The following is a 23,705-nucleotide window of genomic DNA, read 5'->3' as shown; positions in this document are numbered from 1 at the left end:
AATCCCCATGTCCTATTTCACCCTATACCCTCACTGCCCCCCCCCAAATTCCAATTCTTAATTTGGCTTGCAGAATTTATTTATGTATTTTAAAGATTTTATTTGAGAGAGAGAAAGAGAGGGAGCACAAGTAGGCTGAGGGGCAAGGGAGAGGGAGAAGCAGACTCCCCCCACTGAGCGGGGAGCCTGATGCGGGACTCCATCCCAGGACCCTGGGACCATGACCTGAGCTGAAGGCAGATGCTCAACTGCCTGAGCCATCCAGATGCCCTCTATGGGTGTTTTTAGTTGCATTTTCTAGCCCCTTCCCCAAAACTAGGGCTCATACTGGTGTTTTAGGGTTCCTGTCCTGCAGTGATTTGGGGATATCACCATTTCAGTCACCAGCAGTGGGAAGACTAGTTGTTGCCTTCTTTTCTGCCTCCCAACTTAAAAGCTGAAGCCCAAGGGTATGTGAGTCAATAGCAAATGGTATCTTGAATATTTCTGGAGAGAGGTAGGATCTCAAGCAGTGAGCTTAGCCTGTTTGTCCCTGAGTGTCGTGTGGAGCACTTCTAGTGCTTTTTAGCCCATAGAATGTGCTACCATTACCTGCTTCTGGACCTGGAGCCAAATAGGCACCTGACTTTAGTTCTGCAATGCTGTTTCTGATACTTCTTATCTGCTAAGATGTTTCTCTTGTTTTTGAGTTTTGCTATTTCTTTTTCTCCCTTCATATTTTTAGCTGTTGTTATTTCTGTGTGGAGTAAAGAGGGGTCCAAGAATGAACTTACTGCCTACATTTAAACCCAGAAATTGGGGGCGCCTGGGTGGCATAGCGGTTAAGGCGTCTGCCTTCGGCTCGGGGCGTGATCCCGGCGTTCCAGGGTCAAGCCCCACATCAGGCTCCTCCGCTGTGAGCCTGCTTCCTCCTCTCCCACTCCCCCTGCTTGTGTTCCCTCTCTCGCTGGCTGTCTGTCTCTGTCAAATAAATAAATAAAAATCTTTAAAAAAAAATAAAATAAACCCAGAAATTGAATTCTAGTTTCATCACTTACGACTCAGTCTTTTCTGCTTTGTAGCTACACTTTATCAATGAAGTATTATTACTAGCCTGCCTAAACAATGCTACATAAAAATTTAAAAAACAGGGGCGCCTGGGTGGCTCAGTCAAGCGTCTGCCTTCGGCTCAGGTCATGATCTCCAGGTCCTGGGATTGAGCCCCTGCTCAATAGGGAGTGTGCTTCTCCCTCTGCCTCTCCCCCTGCTTGTACGCTCTCTCCCTCTCTCTTTTTCTCTCAAATGAGTAAATATTTTTAAAAATTTAAAAAATTATACATGAGGCTAATTGAAAATGCCATATTTTGACACTTGCTCTAAAAAATTTCTTTGGGGTGCCTGAATGGCTCAGTCAGTTAAGCATCTGACTCTTGATTTCAGCTCAGGTCTTGATCTCAAGGTTGTGAGTTCAAGCCCTGCGTTGGGCTCCAAGCTCAGTGTGGAGCCTATTTAATAAAATAATAATTAAAACTAAAAGAGGGGTGCCTGGGTGGCACAGTTGGTTAAGCATCTGACTCTTGATTTTGGCTCAAGTCATGATCTCAGGGTCATGGAATCAAGCCCCACGTTGGGCTCTCCGTTCAGCATGGGAGTCTGCTTGTCCCTCTACCTCTGCTCCTCCCCCTGCTCATGCTCTCTCTCTAAAATAAATAAATAAAATCTTTAAAAATATAACAATAAAAGAAAAATTTCTGCAACGATTCACAAAAGTTTAATCCAGTGCTGTCAGTGCTAGGTTTGGGGCAAAGTGGTAAATTAAAAAAAAAAAGTGGGTTTGCCCTCCTACATTCCATAGTGAGGGAGAGAGAAATTAATATAATAATCTTAAGTATGCACATTATTTATCAAAGAATCACTTATGCCATTGAAAAGTACTAGGAAATTTAATAAACTATAGAAACCCCACAGGGAAATGGTTCCCCAGAGATCAGTAAGCATATAACACAAAATCTTTACATTTTTAATTCTTAGCACACTAAAGGAGCTATCATGCATCTAAGCAGATAAAATTTAAATTTGGCTTCTATAGGCTCTCTTAAATGAAAATAATATTGTTTATCCTGGAATTGTATTTGGTTTTGTTCATCAGAACTATATGTCATTAAGTTCTGCACATTTATTATACTTAACAATTATTTCAGTTTTAGAAGTTTTTTTAAGACACAGAAGTGTAGGTCTGTACACACAGGCAGGGCAACCTTTTCTAATGCTTTGTAATTAAGTAGGGCATGTCCTTGGGATTTAGCTTTTATCCAGTCAAGGGAGAAAGTCCATGTTTATACCTTGGCTGCTCTTGTTATCGAATCCGAAAGTTAAATTGTTTTTAGATTTTTTTTACACTTTTTTCCTCAAACTTTTCTGTGTGTACAGGGTCAGGGGACTAACAGTTAAATATAATATTTCATTACTTTCTGTTTAGGCCGGGTTTCACCTGCTTCCTGATTTTGAGCTTGATTGTGTAGCAGGCTTCCTTGCGGGAGACCCACTAGATTGCTTCGGCCTCTGCAGCCTCAGGTGTCAAGTAGCCACAGTGCCCTCTCACCAAGGGTTGACGGATGATTGAATTCCTTCATTTTATTCATTCTCTTAGTCTTTTTTACTAATAGCTGCATAGCAAATGCAGGGCTGCCTTATGACTTCCATGTACCCTATGCTCTTTACTTTAGTAAAGGGCCCCTTCCTCCATAAAAGCCTTTTTTATTTTTTCCTTAAGTACGCTCCAGGCCCAGTGCCAGCCAACCCGGAACTTGAACTCAGGACCCTGAGATCACGACTTGAGCTGAGATTAAGGGTCAGTGGCTTAACTGAGCCACCCAGGTGGCTTAAAGGCATTCTTAAATTATATTTTATGACTGTTGGTATAAGGATAACTATAACCCACGCTGGATTCATTATTTTATGTTAATTATCATCATTACACTTTTCTTCTGACTTCAAAAGAAATTATAATTAGAACATTTCCTCAGGTCCCTAATACCATCGTGGCTCTCAACACTGCCTTATAAGTCGGCCCTGCTGAGTGCTCACGCTGTTCCAGGAGTTGCAGTTGTGAATAAAACACAATGCTTGTGTTCATGGAGCCTACAGTCTAGCTAGTGAAAAACAGACAATAAAGTAAGTACATTTAGCTTGAGAGTCGATTAAGAAAAATAAGGCAGATAAGGAGAATACGGAGTCTTGAAAAGGGTGGCGATTTAAGTAGAATGGACAGGGAAGTCCTCACTCGGAAATACGTGAACAAAGACGTGAAGAAGGCCTTGAACACCCCAGGTGTATATTTGGGAGAAAAGCGACTGGGGAGAAAAGCGACTGAGGAGAAAGAAGAAATCATCGCAAAGAACAATTCCTAAACGCAACTCTCCCTAAAGCGTCGCTCCCGAGTTACGTATTTCCGTAGTTTATAAGCGAGGTGGCAAAAGGTCACTAGAAACAAGTGCCTGCCGCAGCAACCTCCATTTTGCTTTTGGGCACCGACCTCGAGTGGGTTTCCGTCTCGCCCGCATTTCTTTCTCTCTCGTCAGGATGGAGGCCGGTTTTCTACACCTCCGAGTGAACATCAGAGAATCCCGGTGACGGGGGTAGAGGAGCAGCGAGAGCCAGCCGAGGCAGAAAAAAAGTGGGGAAAGACCTCTCTGCCCTCATTCAAGATGGCGGCGCAACCCTCGCACTTTGTCCGGTCGGGCGGCGCGCATGCTTAGCCCGCCTCTCCGGCCTGGCGTCGGGGGCGGGTCTGCGGCGGGGGGTGGGCTCGAGCCCTGCGGCCTGGTCTTAAGTCATCTGCGGGGCGGCTGCCACCTCCGGCACCCCGTTTAACATTCCTTGGTTTTGGAGGGGAAGATGGAGCCGGTGACCGTCGCGCCTGACAGCGGCGACCGGCCGGGGGCTCCGGCGACCTCAGGCCTGTCGGCTTCCCAGCGTCGGGCCGAGCTGCGGCGGAGGAAGCTGCTTATGAACTCGGAACAGCGCATCAACCGGATCATGGGCTTTCACAGGCCCGCGAGTGGCACGGGTGAGAGCCTTCCGTCTCCCCTCACTCTCCCGCCCACCGCTTTGAGTCTTCAAGATCATTCTTGCTTTTCCTGTGACGGCTCGCTGGCCTTTTGACAAAGCCCTGCTCTCTGACCTCCCCGCCTGTCCCGCTTCCTAGGTGATGTCCCAAGTTCTCACTAACCCCCGAAGGTTTCTACTTCCTCTCCTCAGTATTCCGTGGGCTTCGCTCTGAGATTATTCCCATCTCTGCCCCAGGCTGCGACGCCTTGGCTCTTGAGTCCCTACCTATGCCATAGTGCTCTCTGTCCGGTTATGCTAGAGAGACGCTGTCTTTTTCGTTCCCCGCGCCCTCCCCTCTCTTGAAGGGCGCACGTTTTATCCCCGGTCAGATTGCTCATGACTATCGTGCCCCTCAGGAAAATGGCTTTCCTTTATTTCCGTTCCAAATGCTTTCCCTTTCAGTGCCTTTCCTAGCGTCTATCTTCTTTTGCCTTTAGCTGTTACTCTGTCGGCTCTCCGGAGCTTGTGTTTACTGAACTGCTCCCTAGTCCTTCCTACCAGGAAATGGGACTCTTATGGTCATACCCTGGTGTTTGTGTTCGGTGCCCTCAACACTGTCATCTACAGGCTTTCTACAACAGGAAAATAAAACTGGGTGACCGTTCTTTATACCCCCAACAAGTGGGACGTGCCCACCCGAGATCCTCTCTCCTAGTGTGCTGAGATTGATGTGATTGATGTCAGGACCCGCATTTAAACCCTAAAGAGAGGTCCTCATTTCTCTCCCAATGCATGTACAATTCAGTGCATATTCATGTGAATATTTGTTGAGCACTTAGTATGTGCTAGTGTTCCCTAAGTTTCCATTGATTGCCTTTAGTAATTGACCTTTATTCAGTGTTTGCAAGCTACTTAAAGCTTTGTGATTTCTGTGGGCTTTAGATAGACAGCCCTGAGCTTTTAGATAGTTTACAAGTTAGCAGGAAAGGTAAGAAGCACTGTTTCAAATTCTTCTAGAACAGTAGTTAAAAGACACATTTCTCCCTTTAATGATTAACAGCAGGATATTATTTTCGAAGACATTGTCCTTCTCAAGCTATATTCTGTATTTTGTTCTTTTGCTTTGAAAATTCTGTCACTAAAGGTTTTGTTTGCTTTTAAAGCAGAACAGCATCCTCAAACTGCTTGATTACCTACTAATGGCTCCCTCACTACAGTAGAAGGATTACGTAAACAGTAGCTTTACTGTAGGACATGCCACACCCTATGCTGACAGGACTCTGGATTCAGAAATGTAGTATTAAAACACAGATTTTGAAAAGCTTTAATGATTTTGTATTTTTTTTTAAAGATTTTTTTTTTAATGTATTTATTTGACAGAGATAGAGACAGCCAGCGAGAGAGGGAACACAAGCAGGGGAAGTGGGAGAGGAAGAAGCAGGCTCACAGCAGAGGAGCCGGATGTGGGGCTCGATCCCACAACGCTGGGATCACGCCCTGAGCCGAAGGCAGACGCTTAACCGCTGTGCCACCCAGGCGCCCCATGATTTTGTATTTTTAATCAAATAAGCTAGAGCAGGCAATGTAGTCATTCTTCTGGGATATATTATCCATGAAAACCTGGTCTTTATAGCTTGCTCCATCCATGACCATCTTTCCCAATTTGTCTGCTAGTCTTGTCTTCCTACTCCCAAAGTTTGGGTTGTATCCTCTGCAAGAATACTCTTTTGGGGGGGCGCCTGCGTGGCTCAGTCGTTAAGCGTCTGCCTTTGGCTCAGGGCGTGATCCCGGGGTCCAGGGATCGCGCCCACATCAGGCTCCTCCGCTGGGAGCCTGCTTTTCCCTCTCCCACTCCCCTTGCTTGTGTTCCCTCTCTTGCTGGCTGTCTCTCTCTCTCTGTCAAATAAATAAAATCTTTAAAAAAAAAATACTCTTTTGGGGTGATATATGTTCTGAGGGTGTGGAAGAAGGAACCAGTTTATGTTTTATGCAGAATCAGTATTTCGATTCAGAGACTGCAGAGTTCTAACAGCGGCATATTTTTTAATATTAATGTGAAAGGTGTTTGCCAGTATATACTACATAAGGGTTCTAAATTTCTTTTCTCAGAAGAAGAAGGTCAAACAAAATCAAAGCAGCAGGACAGTGACAAGCTGAACTCCCTCACCATTCCTTCAGTTTCAAAGCGAGTAGTGCTGGGCGATTCACTCAGTACAGGAACAACTGACCAGCAAAGTGGTGTGGCCGAGGTAAAGGGGACTCAGCTGGGAGACAAATTGGACTCTTTCATTAAACCCCCTGAGTGCAGTAATGATGTAAACCTTGAGCTCCGGCAGCGGAACAGAGGGGACCTGACAGCAGACACTGTCCAGAGGGGTTCTCGCCATGGCCTTGAACAATACCTCTCCAGATTTGAAGAAGCAATGAAGCTACGGAAACAGCTGATTAGTGAAAAACCCAGTCAAGAAGATGGAAATACAACAGAAGAATTTGACTCTTTTCGAATATTTAGATTGGTGGGATGTGCTCTTCTTGCCTTTGGAGTCAGAGCTTTTGTTTGCAAATACTTGGTAAGCAACATAATGGAAATTGCAAATTGGCTATATAATGAGTGCTTTTAATCCGTGGAGTTGATTGCCAGTGTTACTATTTACCAGATTCATGTGGCTGTTTGGAGATAATATTATAAACTGCCTGTTCACCTTAGATGTAGATGAAATGTTCTGGTTAAATACAGAGCCCAACAATAATTGGTTAATTCTTTCGGTATTCTAGGTAGCATTTGAATGCTTTATATGTATTAATTGATTGAACCTCATCCTTCTGATTCTGTGCTTTTTGGATGAGCGAATGAAGACTCAGAGGTTAAATCATTTGCCCAAGGTCACATAGTTACTAAGTGACAGCTGGGCTTTAACGCTGGCAATTTCTTCCTAAAACCAAAGGGTAAAGTATCTACATGTACTATGTAATAATTACTTTTCAAATAATTTGAAACCTTAAAATGCAGTTCCTGCGGTCCTGAACATGATGTAATTTTTCTGTGATTCAGCAAGCACTTCGACATTTTATAATGTTGTAGTATCATCATAATGGCAGCCCGTTTTCATTGTGCCTTCACGTGCCAGGAGAAATGAAGAAAAGCATAGCTCATAGTTCAGTGTCTTGCTCTTAGAAGTATTTCCATTCACTAGACATTTTAAGAATACCTACCAAGTACCTGGCACGTAGCAAATTTTTCAGATAATTAAAGTTGATATTATTCAGCAAGAAAGTTCTTTAAAATCTATTTTATGCACAGTTTTTTCTTGAACAGAATCTGTTGTACGGACTTTATCTGACATTAAATTGTCATTATAGCTTTCAGCATTTAATGAGATGTGTAGCTGCTTTTTTAACCCCCCCCCCCTTTATCTAAAGGGCTCTGTGCATCTAGGATTTTAAAGTTATGTCCTATTTATGTGTGAGGTGGGTTTTTTTGTTTGTTTTTTTGAGTTTTCTTGCTATCATATTTTCAGCCGTTATTTCTCACTGCTTTCACTCTACGTCCATCTGGTAATGTTTGCTCTTTCACTCCCTTCATAATAGTTTTAGTTTTAGGAATAAATGTAAATTAATTACTGTTTTGGTCTTTCTGATTTAATTGTGCAAGAATCCAGACAACCACACCATTTTATCTATAGTAAGAATAGCTTGTCCTTTGGATGCCAGCGGTGTAGCTAATGAGATCATTTCTTGTCCCAGTGTCTGGGAATGTATGGCATCTAGTGAGTACTGGGCCTTTTATGTGTGCTTTGAAATTGTTCGTTGATTACCCCTAGATGAGAGAAACCTTACTGCATGGTGTGTTATACATCTGTCACCGTTGAATACTTTAAATCATTTAAAGAATAAGTTTTTGTGAGTGTAGACATTTTGGGGGACATCGAAAGAATGTGACTTGACTTGCGAAACATGTTTTATGATAAGGAGATCCAGTCCCTTTATTTTTTTCACCCTTGTGCAGAAACAAGACTGGTTTCAGCCACTAAGGTTAAATAGATGTATATTTTTTTAACAGTTTTTTTGCTTGGAATTTTATAGCTGCTGTTAGTTTGGTTTGTTGTGATTTGAATGATGATGTTGGAAATACATAATTTTGTCTTCTGTCTTCACAGTCCATATTTGCTCCGTTTCTTACTTTACAACTTGCGTACATGGGACTATACAAATATTTTCCCAAGGTAAATTAAAACTTTTTCTAAATTATGTTGATGTATATAGACTGAATGATGACTAGATCATTTTAAGAACTTAAAAAAAAATTAGTCATAGTCATGGTCTGCATCAGTGCTACAAGAAGTGTCATTGGCCCACCAGTGCTGGTCTTAAAACTATTTCTGTTTGTAACAAGTTCAGAAAGTGAGTGATTAGAAACTTTTTGGCAATTTGACATTGCCATAACATTTTTTTCATATTTTACAAAAATATTGGTCCGTCATGTTGGGGGAAAAACTTAACCACAGAGTTTGAATAATATTTTTCTGAGAAAATGTTCAGTTTAATTACTTAGTGAATTTAGTAATACATTTTATCTGTAGTAAAGGAAATTAATTTTAAAATGGGTTCATTTATCTTACTGTGCTCCTTACTGGATGCCTAATAACAGTGCACTGTATCTTTAATGTCAGGGGCCTGGTATTTCCAAGAAATGTTTGGCTAGAATTACAGAACAGAATCATGGAGAGTGTCAGTTTACCTAGTCTGCTTAACTGCAGATGTAAACACAGTTGTAGGGGACTTGGCTGGCGTAGAAAGTAAACTTTTACACTGATGTAATTAAGTTATGTGTGAGGTTTTGTTTTTTGTTTTTTTAAAGATTTTACTTATTTATTTGATATAGAGCGAGAGAGTGAGCACGAGCAAGGGACAGGGAGGGGCAGAGAGAGGAGGAGAAGCAGGGTCTCCACCGAGCAGGGACCCCGATATAGGGCACAATCCCAGGACCATGGGATCATGACCTGAGCCGAAGGCAGACACTTAACTGATTGAGCCACCTAGGCACCCCTTGTGTGAGTTTTTTACTGGAAAACAGCTACTTAGTCATTTGTTTAGTCATTTGTAATGCACTGGTAGACCTCATGTATGTTTTTAATGGGTTTGAAACATTTATATTTATGAAGAGTCAAATAGGTTATATATACAAAGTAAAAGAATACGGAAAGAAATGTAATTTTCTTTTATTTGTAAATTTATTTAAATTTTTTGGACAATATAGGTGTATATTTATTGAAAGATTATAGTTTTGCAATAGCAAAGTTTAGAAACAGCAAAGATATCTACTAATAAATGACTCATTAAATTATGGCATATCTGTTCAGAGTGATGAAGCTCTGATATACGGAAAATGGTAAGCTTGCCAAGAAATACTAAGAGAAGAAAACAAAATGCAGAATGGGATCTCTAGTATGCTACTTTTTTCATAAAAAGGAGAAAAATACGGGTGCCTGGGTGGTACAGTTGTTAAGCAAACGTCGACTCTTGGTTTCAGCTCAGGTCATGATCTCAGGATCCTGGGGTTGAGCCCGTGTCAGGCTCCACGCTCAGCATGGAGTCTGCTTTTGAGATTCTCTCTCTCTCTACCCCTCCTGCTCGTGCTGTCTCTCTCTCTCTCTCAAATAAATGGATAAAATCTTAAAAAAAAAAAAAGAGGAAAATAATACATATTTGATATTCTTGGATATGTGTGAAGAAACTTTGGAAGAATTTTTTTTTTTTAAGGTTTATTTATTTCAGAGAGTGAGCGGATGTGGAGTTGAGGGTCGGGGAGAGGGACAGGTGAAGTCCCTGCTTAGCAGGGAGCCCGATATGGGGCTCAGTCCCAGTACCCTGAGATCATAACCTGAGCTGAAGGCAGCTGCTTAACCAACTGAGCCACCCAGGCGCCCCTCAGCTCAGGTCTTGATCTCGTGGTCGTGAGTTTGAGCCCCATGTTGGGCTCCACACTGGGCATGGAGCCTACTTAAAAAAAAGAAAGAAAGAAAGAAAGAAAAGAAAAAAAAACCCTCTACAACGCTGAGATCAAGAGTCGCACACTCCATTGACTGAGCCAGCCAGGTGCCCCATATACTCTGGAAGAATATTACTCGAAACTATTAGCAGTGGTTATTCGTGCTAGGAGTGTATATGGGTTACTAGATAAATGGGTGAGAGAAAAGGAAGGGAGACTACTGTATACTTTTTTCTCAAAAAAACATTTTGTTGTAACTTTTTTTAAAGATTTATTTTATTTTTTTATTTTTATTTTATTTATTTATTTATTTTTAAGATTTTATTTATTCATTCGACAGAGACAGAGACAGCCAGCGAGAGAGGGAACACAGCAGGGGGAGTGGGAGAGGAAGAAGCAGGCTCATAGCGGAGGAGCCTGATGTGGGGCTCGATCCCATAACGCCGGGATCACGCCCTGAGCCGAAGGCAGACGCTTAACCGCTGTGCCACCCAGGCGCCCCTGCTTATTTTTTTAAACTTTATTTTTTGAAAGATTTTATTTATTTATTTGACAGAGAGAGAGAGCACAAGTAGGCAGAGCAGCAGGCAGAGGGAGAGGGAGAAGCAGGCTACCCGCTGAGTAGAGAGCCTGATACGGGAATGGTCCCAGGACTCCTGGATCATGATATGAGCCTAAGGCAGACACTTAACCTACTGAGCCACCCAGGCGCCCTTTATTTTTTATTTTTTAAGATTTATTTTATTTATTAGAGAGAGAGAGTGCGTGCAGGGGGTGGGGAGGGAAGGGTAGAGGGAGAGAGAGACTTCCAAGCAGACTTCCCACTGAGCATAGAGCCCATTATGGGGCTCGATCCCAGGACCACGAGATCACAACCTGAGCCGAAATCAAGAGTCAGGTGCTCAACCTGACTGAGCCACTCAGACGGGTTTGTTTGTTTGTTTGTTTGTTTTAAGTAATCTCCACATCCAACATGGGACTCAAACTCAGAATCCTGAGATCAAGAGTTGCATGCTCCACCAGTGGAGCCAGCCAGGTGCCCCTTGTGATGGTTTTTAAACTCATAGAAATGTTTAAAAAATTGTACAGTGAACTCCCGTTCATACTTACTACCTAAATTCTATCACTAACATTTTGTTATATTATCATGTGTATCCAGTTTTCCATTTTCAATCCATCTTTTGTTTTTTTCATCTTTTTTTTTTCTTGATGTATTTCAAAGTATGTTATAGATGTAGATGTCAGTATACTTTACCCCTACACATTTTGGCCTACATACCATTAACCACAATTTAGTGGTGGTTTATGGTTCTTCTTCTTTTCTTTAAGGTAAAATTTTCATACAGTGAAATGCTCAAGTCTTTAGTATACCATTCAGCGAGTTTTGACTACCTGTGAAACCCAGTTCCTTTCAGGGTTTGCAATGTGACTGTCAGGACGTTCCACCATACATACCCCTTTCCAGTCAGCTTCAGCCCCTACGGCCTGGGAATCTCATTTCCTTTTTCCCACTGTAGATGAGTTTTTGCCTGTTTTAGTACTTCATTTTTTTAAGATTGTAAGTCTGTCTCTACACCCAGCATGGGGCTTGAACTCACAACCCTGAGATGAAGAGTTGCATGCTCCACTGACTAAGCCCAGCAGGCGCCCCTGTTTTCGTACTTCATATATATGGGATCATTCCTATACATACGTTTTGGTACAAGGCTTTTATTCTGCATCATTTTGAGATTCATCCGTGTTGTTGCGTGTATTGGGCTATCACCCCTCTTTGTTTTTTCTGAGTAATACATTGTGTGACTGTCTCCATTTGTTTATCTGATCTCCTGTCCAGGGACATCGTTCCATTGTTTCCAGTTTTTGGTTATTACGCCTAAAGCAGCTGAGAATATGTATGAATCTTTTTGTGTACATAGGCTTTGATTTCTCTTGGGTAACAATAGCTTTTTATATGTAAAAAGTTTTTGGGGTGCCTGGGTGGCTCAGTTGGTTAAGCGGCTGCCTTTGGCTCAGGTCATGATCCCAGGGTGCTGGGACTGAGTCCCGTGTTGGGTTCCCTGCTCAGTGGGGAGTCTGCTTCTCCTCCCTCTGCCTCTCCTCCTTGCTCGTGCTGTCTCAAAAAATAAATAAATAAATAAATTTTAAAAATCTTTATAAAGGTTTTTTAATCATGTGACTGGATTTGGTGGTACCAGATCAACTAAGTAAATGAAAATTAAGCATTGAATGTCTTTAAAAATTAGAGAAGAAAATTTCATAAGGAAATAGATGTTCAGTGATATCCTTCTGCATGTGTAACAAGTGTGAATTCCTTTGCATGACCCTTAGAGCTCTACAGAATGTTCCTATGATTCTGTCACAAATAACTCTATACTTAGTATGGCTATCACTCTTCTGACTTTTGTTGTCTAAGACTTCCCTCCGATAAGATTTCTCCTCTCATTTTTGTGCATCTAAATCTTGCTCATTCTTGAGGGCCTGTGGCCTGTTTTTAATTTTGCTTCCTTCTGAAATCCTTCGCTGAGCTTTCTTTATACACATAACCTGGAGTAATATTCTGTCTTCTTTGAGCCACTGTGTCATGCATTATTCATGTCCTTCATTTAGCAGTTATTTATGTCCTGTATAGTAATGTTTCTTCCGTTTTTGTCTTGTGCTGTTGTGTACATCTTAAATTGTTATTTATGTCTTGCCTTCCAAGGTAAGACTTTTTTTTTCACTTTTGATAACACGAATGGTGTCTTTCCCCTACTGCCTAGCAGTTTGCTGCTTTACGTATTATATGCTTAGGAAGCGTTTGTTGATATATTACTGATGGATGTTTTGAAACTTCATTAACAGCTTTGAATCAGGCAAAAATAGCAGCACTGATAATGTTTGATAGAGCTTAAGTAGTCTTGTGAGAGCTGTAAGATTTATCGAAGTCTTTCTGTGTACAGGGTGAAAAGAAGATAAAGACAACCGTACTAACAGCTGCCCTTCTATTGTCTGGAATTCCTGCTGAAGTGATAAATCGATCGATGGATACCTATAGCAAAATGGGCGAAGTTTTCACAGATCTCTGTGTCTACTTTTTCACTTTTATCTTTTGTCATGAACTCCTTAATTACTGGGGCTCTGAAGTACCGTAAAGCTCGCGGCATTCAGCAGAAGCTTACCCAGAGCACGTTCTCTTCTACGCTGCAGTGTCTCTGAAGGAGGCAGATGGGCTTACACCTTCACGTGACTCTTGTATTTGATAGGGGCTGTCAAATCATTTGATTAGGAATGGAATGGCAGGTTCGCTGATTTAAAAGCATTGAGTGTGTGTCAATACTGATGTGAAGAATAGACTTCCATTGTCATTAACTGACTTTTCTTGTTTAATTAGAATCCCTTGTCTCCACTTTTCTCTAACTTCTAGGATTTGTAATTCCTCTTTTGGGAGCTGAGCTACTGCTTTTAGGAGAGCAGATGAACACGGTCTCAGCCAGTCCCAAGGGCTGCAACTTGTATTTGTGTTGTTCTGTCCTGAGAAATGGAGCCATCTTAAAAATAAAGTGAAAGAAACTGAACTGTCTAATGTTAAGTCTGCACATGTTAACTTATAAGGGCTAAATAAGGTACCTGATTTTATCTTTTCTTGTCGAGTATCTTAATTTTTACTGCAGTGCGAATACGGAGTAATGAAAGAAATGAACATTCATACATGTGAAATTAGAAGGTATTTATGAAGGTATTTATTTTAATTTTTATTTATGAAAAATTATTATTATCATTTAAAAAGATTTTATTTATTCGACAGAGAGCACAAGTAGGCAGAGGGGCAGGCAGAGGGAGAGGGAGAAGCAGGCTCTCTGCTGAGTAGGGAGACTAACGCGGGGCTCAATCCCAGAACCCTGGGATCATGACCTGAGCTGAAGGCAGCCGCTTAACTGACTGAGCCACCCAAGCACCCCTATTATTATTATTTTTTAAAGATTTTATTTATTTATTTGACAGAGAGCACAAGCAAGGGGCAAGGCAGACAGAGAGAAGGAGAAGCAGGCTCCCCGCTCAGCAGGGAGCCCTATACGGGGCTAGATTCCAGGACCCTGCGATCATGACTGAGCCACCCAGGTGCCCCTATAAAAGTTTGTTTATTACCAAACTCATAACTGGAAATTTTTTACTTTTGAGTTTTCAATTTCTAGAAGAAAGGTTTTTAATTTATTTTTATTGTTTACATTTTAAAGATTTTTTTTTATTTCTAAGTAATCTCTGTACCTACCGTGGGGCTCAAACTCATGACCCCAAGATCAAGAGTTGTGTGCTCCTCCTACTGAGCCAGCCAGGTGCCCCAAGATCAAGAGTTGTGTGCTCCTCCTACTGAGCCAGCCAGGTGCCCCTAGAAGCAAACTAGAGTAGCATGATTAGTACATATAAAAATGGGATTTGAAAATTGAGTGGGGTATGCAACCTAGTATCATAAATACCCTTATAAATAACTTGGTAACACTACCATATTTGGAAGGTTATAAAACATTAAGCATTATATTGCTTAATATTACATTTCTTTTTTTTTTATTTTTTTAAAGATTTTATTTATTTATTCGACAGAGAGAGAGACAGCCAGCGAGAGAGGGAACACAAGCAGGGGGAGTGGGAGAGGAAGAAGCAGGCTTCTAGCAGAAGAGCCTGATGTGGGGCTCGATCCCAGAACTCCGGGATCACGCCCTGAGCCGAAGGCAGACGCTTAACCGCTGTGCCACCCAGGCGCCCCTTAATATTACATTTCTGTAAAGATTTTTGTGTGGCCTATTTGATTAATCCTTGTGAAATTATAAACATATATACATTTTTTTCATTACTCCCAAAGCCTTTTTTTTTTTTTTTAAGATTTTTTTTTATTTATTTGACAGATCACAAGCAGGGGGAGCAACAGAGGGAGAGGGAGAAGCAGGCTCACCGCTGAGCAGGGACCCCCCCCACACACACATGGGGCTTGATCCCAGGACCCTGGGATCATGACCTAAGGTGAAGGCAAACGCTTAACACACTGAGCCACCCAGTCACTCCCAAAGTCTTTATTTTTGTCATTTTCTTTGAACCACAATAATAGAGAATAACTATAATTTATTCCTCTGAGTTAGGATAAGATTATGAGCACACACTCTTCCTGATTTCCTAATGAATCTAGTATCTAGAGGATTAGAAAGCACACTTGGATTTGTCATTTCCCTTCCCAATCCCTGGGAAGACACTAGTGGTCTTCAATTGCATATGTTTACTTCTTTTGTTTCTTCTTTTATTTTTTTCTTCTTTTGTTTATTAAAAAAAAAGGCCTCATTTAAGCAGTTGACTTGTGAAGCTTTAATACTTGTAAATCATTATCGAATCTTTCCAGAGAGAAGAGCTAGCTACTAATCTGTGTCTGTTGGTGCCACTTTTTTTATTCAGACAATTAGAATCATCCTAATAATTTAAGTGTGTTCAACAACACCACACAGAAATGGCAGTTTCTCAGTGTTGGGAATAATTTTTTACTTAGAAATTTCAAGGATGAAATGTGTATGGGTTAAAACTAGATTGAAAAGTAACATCTTCGACTAGTAGCTTTTTAGTCTGATTAGTTGTATGAATGGATGTGTGTGCATCACCATCAGTACTAAAAACAGCAAGAGGTTATGAGACAGAACTGGGTTAATTAGAATCAAAATCTGCTTTGGAAGTCAGGGCGTCTTGTTAAAAGTGATGTATTGGAGACATACTAGACTAGAATTACTTCTTAGCTGCCCTAATAGTTAAAAACAGCTTTTTATGGGACATAGAATTGCTGTGAACTTTATATAAACATCTTGTGAACGTAAGCCTTTCAGGATTGTCACATGAATGTGTTCTTTTAAAGGGGAGTTACAGGGGTACCTGGGTGGCTCAGTTGGTTAAGTGTCCGACTCTTGTTTTCTACTCAGGTCATAACGTCAGGGTTATGAGATCCAGCCCCAGGTAGGATTCCATGCTCTGGGGAGTCTCCTTGAGTTTCTCTCCTTCTCCCTCTGCTCCTCCCTGTGCTTGCGCCCTGTCTCTCTCGCCCTATCTCTCTCTCTGTCTCAAATAAATCTTTTTTTTTTTTTTTAAAGGGAGAGTTAGAAATGAAGTATCTTGAGAACAGCTCCGGCCTGGGTATGAGATGCGTGGGTTCTGGTTCCAGTTTAGATTCCGAAAAGATTGGTGACCTAGGATTTAGTTTTTGTTTCCAGAGTCTCAGTTTTCTCAATTGAAATCAAGAAATTCAAGTATGTGGTTTAAAAAATCTGTTCCTGCTGTAACATTAAGGTTTGCTCTGCCTCATCCAGTTTCATGGCTTCCAATGCCGCATTCTTAAACATTCTATAAAATACTTATGACCCCAATCTCTCAGACAAGTTCTTTTTTTCTTTTTAAGATTTTATTTATTAGAGAGCGAGAGAGAGCATGAATGGGGAGGAGAGGGAGAAACAGGCTCCCCATGAACAGGGGATCATGACCCAAGCCGAAGGCAGCCGCTTAAGCAACCGAGCCACTCAGACACCCGTTTCAGACAAGCTCTATTTCTCCATTGAACTCCAGACTCTTGTATCTCCTATGTGGCCGTTATCTCCTGGATATCTAGTAGGCAGCTCAAACATCACATCTCCACCAGATCCACTGATTTTCTTTCCGTCCACTGCCAAATTTGCTGCTTCCAAGCCTTTCTCCACAAGATCGCCACAGCCCACAGCTCCGTTCGAAGTCTGAGAGTTGTCTTTATGCCTCCCTTTCCCTCACAGTTCACATCCAACTTACCAGTGTTTGGAGAGCTGCCTCTGGAATACATCCAGAATCTGACCACTTCTCAGTGTCTCCATGTTTAAGTCACTAGTGGTTTCCTATTTCTCTTAGATTGAAACCCATACTTGTTACCTTTAGCCCACATAGAAGCAGTGTAGAGTGGCTCCGATACGTGGTGTCCATTCTGTCAGGTATCAGCGCAGGCCTCTTTTACCCCGGGCACGGACTGCACTGCTGTCGCAGAGGGGCAGGAAGGTACAGAGGAAGAGCAGAAGCCTGATGTGGACTCTTAACTTGGTTTCTTCTTCTTCTTTTTTTTTTTTAAATAAAATCTATTGAGGTGGAATTTACATACAGTAAAATGTGCCAATTTAAAGTTTACAGTTCGTTGAGTTTTGACAAATGTATACATCCATGCATCAACCACCACAATCAGTCTAGAACTTTTCTTTTGTAAGTATAAGAATGTAAAATAGTACAGAGGCATGTAAACTATGAGAGCCTCTTCACTGCGTTACAGCTTTGCGTCAAAACAACACTTAACATTTCAGTGTGTTCTGCTAGGTGAGGCATTCTCAACCTTAAGTGTACTTCAAAATCACTGAAGAAGCTTAACAATTCCCAGTGCACAGGAAGCACTCCAGGCCAAGTAAGTCAGAATATCGGTATGGGACACACACATCCATGTATATATATTTTTTAAGACTTTGTTTTTAGGTAATCTCTACACCCAACCTGGGGCTTGAACTCACAACTCTGAGATCAAGAGCCGCATGTTCTGTAGACTGAGCCAGCCAGATACCCCATCGCGTATTTTTTTTTAAAGGTTTTATTTATTTGAGAGAGAGAAACAGTGAGTGAGAGGGAGAAACAGTGAGTGAGAGAGAGCACGAGAGGGAGGAGGGTCAGAGGGAGAAGCAGATTCCCACTGAGCGGGGAGCTGGACGTGGGGCTCCATCCCAAGACCCTGGGATCATGACCTGAGCTGAAGGCAGCCGCTTAACAGACTTGAGTCACCCAGGCGCCCCCCATCGTGTATTTTTTGTAAAGCTTCCAAGCTCAGGCAATGTTTAGAACAACTATAATCTTAGGATTATGTTTTTAGCTCCTCCTCTTCACCAACTTGACTCTTACTCAAATCTTCACATCTCACCTCACAGGTCACATTCTCAGGGAACCCTTTCTGAACTCCTCTCCCATGCTGTAATCTCTTTTTTGTATTACATTTGCTTGTGTTTTTAGTTATGTCTATATCCCCCACCAACTTGTAAGCTCCCCGAATGTAAGACGTGTCCCATACACAACAATACATATAAATGAATGAATGTATAAATGAATGAGAGTGAATGGAGATGTTGGTAGTGATGTGGTTTTGGAATATAGGTGAGGTTCGGTCGGGTGAGGTCCAGAGCCATTGGCCAAGAAAGAATTCTTGAGACGTCTTTGGTGCAAAATGGTGGTTTATTAAAGCACGGGGACAGGACCCTTGGGCAGAAAGAGCTGCTGCACCAAGGTCATGAGGAGTGGCTGATTATATACTATGGGGTTGGGGGAGGTAAGGAAAAAGGGGAGGTTTGAAAAGAACTTTCATACGCTAAAGAGGACCTACTAGATACCCAAGGCCTTGCCATTGTCAAGTTAAGGCTGTTTTCCCCTCTAGCAAGGCATTAAAGTTAAGATAGTTGGGAGATTCCTGGAAGAATGTCACACATAATCCACCCGGGAGTAGAGCGTGGGGGGAAGTTGCAGGGTGTCATTTTATGCTTTGTCTTCAGCCAGCCTTCTGCTCCCTCATCAAGAAAGGACTGGGGAGGGGTCGGAGCAAAAGGGGGCCTTTTGCTCTTAGCAAGGTGTCAACATTGACATCGAGGCAGTTGAGTCCCTAGAGGAATGTCACTGTGCTTGTTTTAAGGACTTGTCAGTGGGCTATAGGTAGTACGGAAATTTAATAATTTTTCTTCTACCTTTGTTTCCCACATCAATAGCATCACTCAGGTCAGGTTAAGGGGGACGGAATGCATATGGCGCCTCGGTGGCCCTTGCATGAAAGACCTTCCTAGGGCCTGCAAAGCCAAGGCGCCATTCTCCACCGCACTAAAGCGCACAGACTTTGAAGGCACTGCCGGAAAACCCTCGCCAAGGTCGCGTATTTCGGCGCGGCCTCCAGCCGACAGGGGGCGCTGTGGAGAGATAGCAGCTTCCGGCCCGCTTTCTCCTTCCTTCTGCTGCGGGCGCCAGCACGTCCTGTTTTCGTTGGCCGCTCTCGGATGGCCGCCCCCGAGGTAGCTGCTCTTCCCCCTTAGTCCCGCTCCTTGCCGGGCTAGCTGAGGGCGGCGCGGCCTCCTTCTTTGTCCGGTTCTTCTGCGCGGTGTCACGAAGGACGCCGCTTTTCCCGCGGCCGGCAGCATGGGTCGGGAGTCACGGTGAGGCGGCGCGCCTAGCGGGCGAGCGGGCGGGCGGCTTCCTCGGACTGGGGGAAAGAGGCGGGAGTTGAGGTGGCAGCGGGACCAGGCCTGACCGGTGCAGCCCCACGTGCGGCCAGCGCTGCCGGCGGGCACAGGAGGGTCAGGGAGACCTCAGCCGAGGGAGTGACTGTACTTGGGCTGGTGACGCTCACAGGGTTCCCTGCACTGCCATCGCCCGTTGCAGCCCCTGGAGCGGGACCACTCCTCCAGGAGGTCAGTGATTGGGCACCACATCCCGCCATTTCCACGAAGTCCACCGTGATTCCTCACACAGTAGTGATCCCAGTTGAATTTCTTACCAGTTCGCGTTTGGCACGTTTCCTTGGCGCCTGTTGCTGTCTGTTTTAGTGCTTTGTGCGTGTCTGGTATTTTCCCAAGTCAGTTGAAAGGAGCTGGAGACTAAATATTTTTACATTGCCTACAACGTTGAACGTGACTAGGCTTTTAGTGGGCTACAATAAATACTTGTTACGTGGAAGTTTATTTAGCAGATAGATACCATATTTCTTTGTTATGTGTTTTCTGACCTTTTAAAACTGGATTGGGAGGTTTTATTAGAATTCTGATATCTCTTCAAAACTTTAGATTGTTACGTGGTTTGCGACCTTGAGGTTTTTATCCTAAAGATGAGTATTTGCTTTGTATTTAGCAGTGAATGAAAGATCCTTTTTATCTGGGTTATAAATAACAAGTAATAGTAGCTTATTGTGATACAATTAATGTTCAGGGAAATGGACAAAGCTTAAGGGTAGAGCTAGATGAAATTTAACAAATCCATAAACTGTGTAACCATCACCCGGATAAAGATAAAGAATAGTTGTATATTTACAGAGAATTCCTGTGGAGATCTTTTAAATCTCCTTCAAGGCATTGCTATTCATCTGGCTACCGAGACCAGAAACCTGGAAGTGATAGTATATTTGATTAATTTTTCTCTCGTACTGTCTAAACGCAGTAAGATTCTACACCCTGTCTCCATTTCTGCGCTCCCTGACTCAATCCAGGCCCTAATCATTTAGTGCTCAGACTGCTGCACTTGCCTCAAATTGATTATCTTCCTGTGATCTTGCTCTGCTAGTAGATTCCTCACACTGCAGCCAGAGTGATACTTCTGAAATAAAGATTATGTCATTCCTCTCTTTTCATGCCTGTTGGTTATTACTGCTTCCAAGATAAATTCAGATTCTTCAGCACAGCCTTCAGGGCCCTTCACAAGGAAGCCTCTTCCAGCTCTTTAGCCTTCTCCTCTGCCTGCATGGCTTGTGCTCTAGGTTAGTTCAGGAACTTATGAAAGGCTCAGAGATGGGATGGAGCAGGGTGTTCGAGAATAATAAGTAAAGAGCCCAGTTTGCCTACATATGTAGGTGTCATGAAGGGTTGAAGAAAAGTGGTAGGAGGTAGGTTCTAAAAGGGAGCTGGGTCCAGAATGTGGGTGGATTGTAGATTTAGTTTTGAAGGTAAGAATTTGAGGGGCGCCTGGGTGGCTCAGGTGTTTAAGCGGCTGCTTTAGGCTCAGGTCATGACCCCAGGGTCCTGGGATCAAGCCCCATGTCTGGCTTCCTGCTCAGTGGGGAGCCTGCTTCTCCCTCTCCCTCTGCTGCTCCCCCTGCTTATATTTTCTCTATCTCCCTGTCAGATAGATAAACAAACAAAAAAACATAAATAAATATAATCTTGAAGGTAAGAATTTGAAAGCCTTTGAAAGTTTTGAGTAAGAAATGTGTGGGTATGTTTATATAATAATTGATCAGAACTCTGCTTTGTGAAGATTACCGTTGCAGCAATGAGTAAAACAGATTTCAGGGAAAAGAGAATAGAAGCAAGAAGACCAGGGATCTTCTAAAATGTCCTAACTAGTTACCTCTGATGTGGAGTAGTGACAGTGGGAATTCTGAGGAGGTGATGTAATGTGAAGAGAATTACAGAGGTGAAATTGGTGATACTTGGTGTTTTACTGGTTGTGTAGAAAGAAAAATATTGAAGATAACATATTTTGAGACTGGAAGTTGGGATAATTAATGGTTTGGGGAGGCAAAGGTAATAAGTTTGGGTTTCTACACATTGAATTTCAGGTGCCTCAGGGATAATGAGGTGCACTCATTCCCTAGCAATTTTATCCATGTTTATTGCTTTAAATGGCCTTTGTACACTGATGACTCCATTCATGAACTCTAGACTCATATTTCAGTTACCTATAGTATATCTCCATGTGAATGCCTAATATCCTGATTCCCGCCTCCCCCCCCCCCCCAATATGTGATCCTCCCTCAGGCTTCCCATCTTAGTAAATAGCAATTTCATCTTTCTCCTCGGTCCAGTCAAGTATCTCAGAGACACCCACAACTTCTCCCTTACTGTCACACTTAGCATTGAATTAATCCTTAAATCAGTCAGTTCTTGTTTCAAAATATCTAGATTTTGACACTTCCTAGAAATTCTACACCTGACATTCTCATCCAGTCCACCACTCTCTTTTTGGATGATTGCTATAGCATTCTGCCTCTTTTCCCTGCTTCTGCACTTGCCTTCCCTCAGTTTGTTCTCCCCTCAGCAGCCAGACTAATGCTTTAAAAAAATACTAGTGAGGTAACATTACTCCTCTACTTCGACTCTTCCAGTAACTTCTCAACTTACTCAGAGTGAAAGAAAAAAGTCTTTAGAATGGCCTATAAGGCTCTACAGAGCTCTCCACCTTTGACTGCCCTACTGTATTTTTGACCTCATCTCATGGCACTTTCTTGGTCATTCAGCCCTAGCCACATCTGCCTTCCTTTCTGTTCCTTGGACACACCAGTCAAGCTTCCTCCTCAGCGACTTTGCACTTGTGGTGCCTTTTGCCTGAAAAGTTTCTCCCCCTTGTATCTACATGGATTCCTTTTATTTTCTTGAAACCTCTGAAATGTCTATTAGCAAGTTTTCTCTTGTCACCTAGTATAAAATAGCAAACCTCCTGCCTCCCGTCCTTTCTCTTTGATTTACTCTGATGTGTTTCTCTCCACAGTACCATGTAACATATTGTGTATTTATTTCTTTACTTGTCTGTCATCTCTTCCTTTACCAGAATGCAAGTTGCTTGGGGCCCAAAGGCAGGAGTTTGATCTGTTCTTTTTACTGTCCTTGCGTCCCTTTCAGGATAGTTTTTCCCTGTCTACGTGGACTATAGCTGTAGGGGTCATTACTTTTCCCTAATTTTAAGACTTGATGAATAAAAAGTTCTTTCAGTGTTTAATTTGTCTGCTGATATCTTTTGGGAAAATGTGATTAATTAAAATATAATAGAAGCTACCTGTGTTTGCTAAACTTAACCTTGAACTTAACCTTCTAGCCACTATCGGAAGCGTTCAGCATCAAGGGGGCGCTCTGGAAGTCGTTCTAGAAGTCGCTCACCCTCAGACAAAAGAAGTAAACGTGGAGATGACAGACGGTCTAGAAGCAGAGATAGAGACAGAAGGAGAGAGAGGTCTCGTAGCAGGGATAAAAGAAGATCTCGGTCAAGAGACCGGAAGCGCCTTAGGTAAGACATTAGTCTCCTCAAGACTCATGATAAATTGGGCCTTCTCAGCTAAATCGGGCTTGTTCAAAAGTATAACTTGGACTGGAATTTAATGGCCCTTTTGTGGGCACTCTGCTTTGACCCCAGCTTGTTTGGTGAGGTCCAAAGGTGATTTGCCTGTAGCAAAGACTCTAAAAGGTAATATGTCATTAAGGCGGTTCTGTTCTAATTCTGTTCCAAGAGAGCTGACCACTGTGTTCAGAGCAGCCACTAAACCCAACAGGAGAAGGAAAAGGGCAGAGCCATCTGCAAGCCCTGCTTGCTATTTGACGCTTAAAAAAAAAAAAAAGGTATTTTTTTAGAGCTTTTTATTTTTAAGTAATCTTTACCCAACGTGAGGCTCAAACTTATAAGCCTGAGATCAAGAGTTACATGCTCTACCGACTGAGCCAATCATGGGCCCCCCAAACCCCCCGTTTTTTAATTTCTAAAAAAGATTATATTTATTTATTTATTTTAAAGATTTTATTTTTAAGTAATCTCTGCACGCAACGTGGGGCTTGAATTTACAACCTCAAGATCAAGAGTTTGCATACTCTACTAACTGAGCCAATTTGGTGTCCCTGTTTGACACTGTTCTAAAAAAACTTTTAAACAAAAGGACCTCCTAATTTTTTTTTTTTAAGATTGTATTTATTTATTTGACAGAGATAGAGACAGCCAGCGAGAGAGGGAACACAAGCAGGGGGAGTGGGAGAGGAAGAAGCAGGCTCATAGCAGAGGAGCCTGATGTGGGGCTCGATCCCATAACGCCGGGATCACGCCCTGAGCCGAAGGCAGACGCTTAACACTGTGCCACCCAGGCGCCCCAGGACCTCCTAATTTTTATTTTACTTTTACTTGCTGACATATTCCTTGGCATCAGTCAAGCAGCTATAACCTTTCTAGAGGTGGAAAACAT

General features: G+C 42.5%; 2 protein-coding genes across 2 annotated transcripts in view; both read left to right on the top strand.

The window, feature by feature from the left end:
• The first annotated feature begins 3,752 nt into the window (after positions 1-3,752).
• On the top strand, positions 3,753-13,572 carry CAMLG (calcium modulating ligand). The gene is made up of 4 exons (XM_045794666.2): positions 3,753-4,048; positions 6,139-6,599; positions 8,187-8,252; positions 12,958-13,572. The coding sequence occupies exons 1-4, from the start codon at positions 3,877-3,879 to the stop codon at positions 13,147-13,149; spliced, it is 891 nt and encodes a 296-aa protein (XP_045650622.1). The 5' UTR covers positions 3,753-3,876; the 3' UTR covers positions 13,150-13,572.
• Positions 13,573-19,014: 5,442 nt separating this feature from the next.
• Positions 19,015-23,705, top strand: part of DDX46 (DEAD-box helicase 46) — a 67,459-nt gene continuing 62,768 nt past the window's right edge. The window contains exons 1-2 of the mRNA XM_045794664.2: positions 19,015-19,209; positions 22,577-22,765. Of these exons, the coding sequence (XP_045650620.1) occupies positions 19,193-19,209; positions 22,577-22,765 (206 nt within the window). The 5' untranslated portion in view covers positions 19,015-19,192. The remainder of the gene's footprint in view (positions 19,210-22,576; positions 22,766-23,705) is intronic.

Source organism: Ursus americanus, chromosome 5 (assembly GCF_024610735.1).
Source record: "Ursus americanus isolate L20-20 chromosome 5, mUrsAme1.1.p, whole genome shotgun sequence".
In the NCBI taxonomy this organism is placed as follows: Eukaryota; Metazoa; Chordata; class Mammalia; order Carnivora; family Ursidae; genus Ursus; species Ursus americanus.
The sequence above is the reverse complement of the archived record's forward strand: the minus strand, read 5'-3'. Positions and strand labels throughout refer to the sequence as shown.

Coding starts and splice junctions, on each gene's coding strand:
- CAMLG (XM_045794666.2), top strand. CDS start 3,877: ATGGAGCCGGTGACCGTCGCGCCTGACAGCGGCGACCGGCCGGGGGCT. Junction 4,049..6,138: donor CAGGCCCGCGAGTGGCACGG/GTGAGAGCCTTC, acceptor TTCTTTTCTCAG/AAGAAGAAGGTCAAACAAAA. Junction 6,600..8,186: donor CTTTTGTTTGCAAATACTTG/GTAAGCAACATA, acceptor CTGTCTTCACAG/TCCATATTTGCTCCGTTTCT.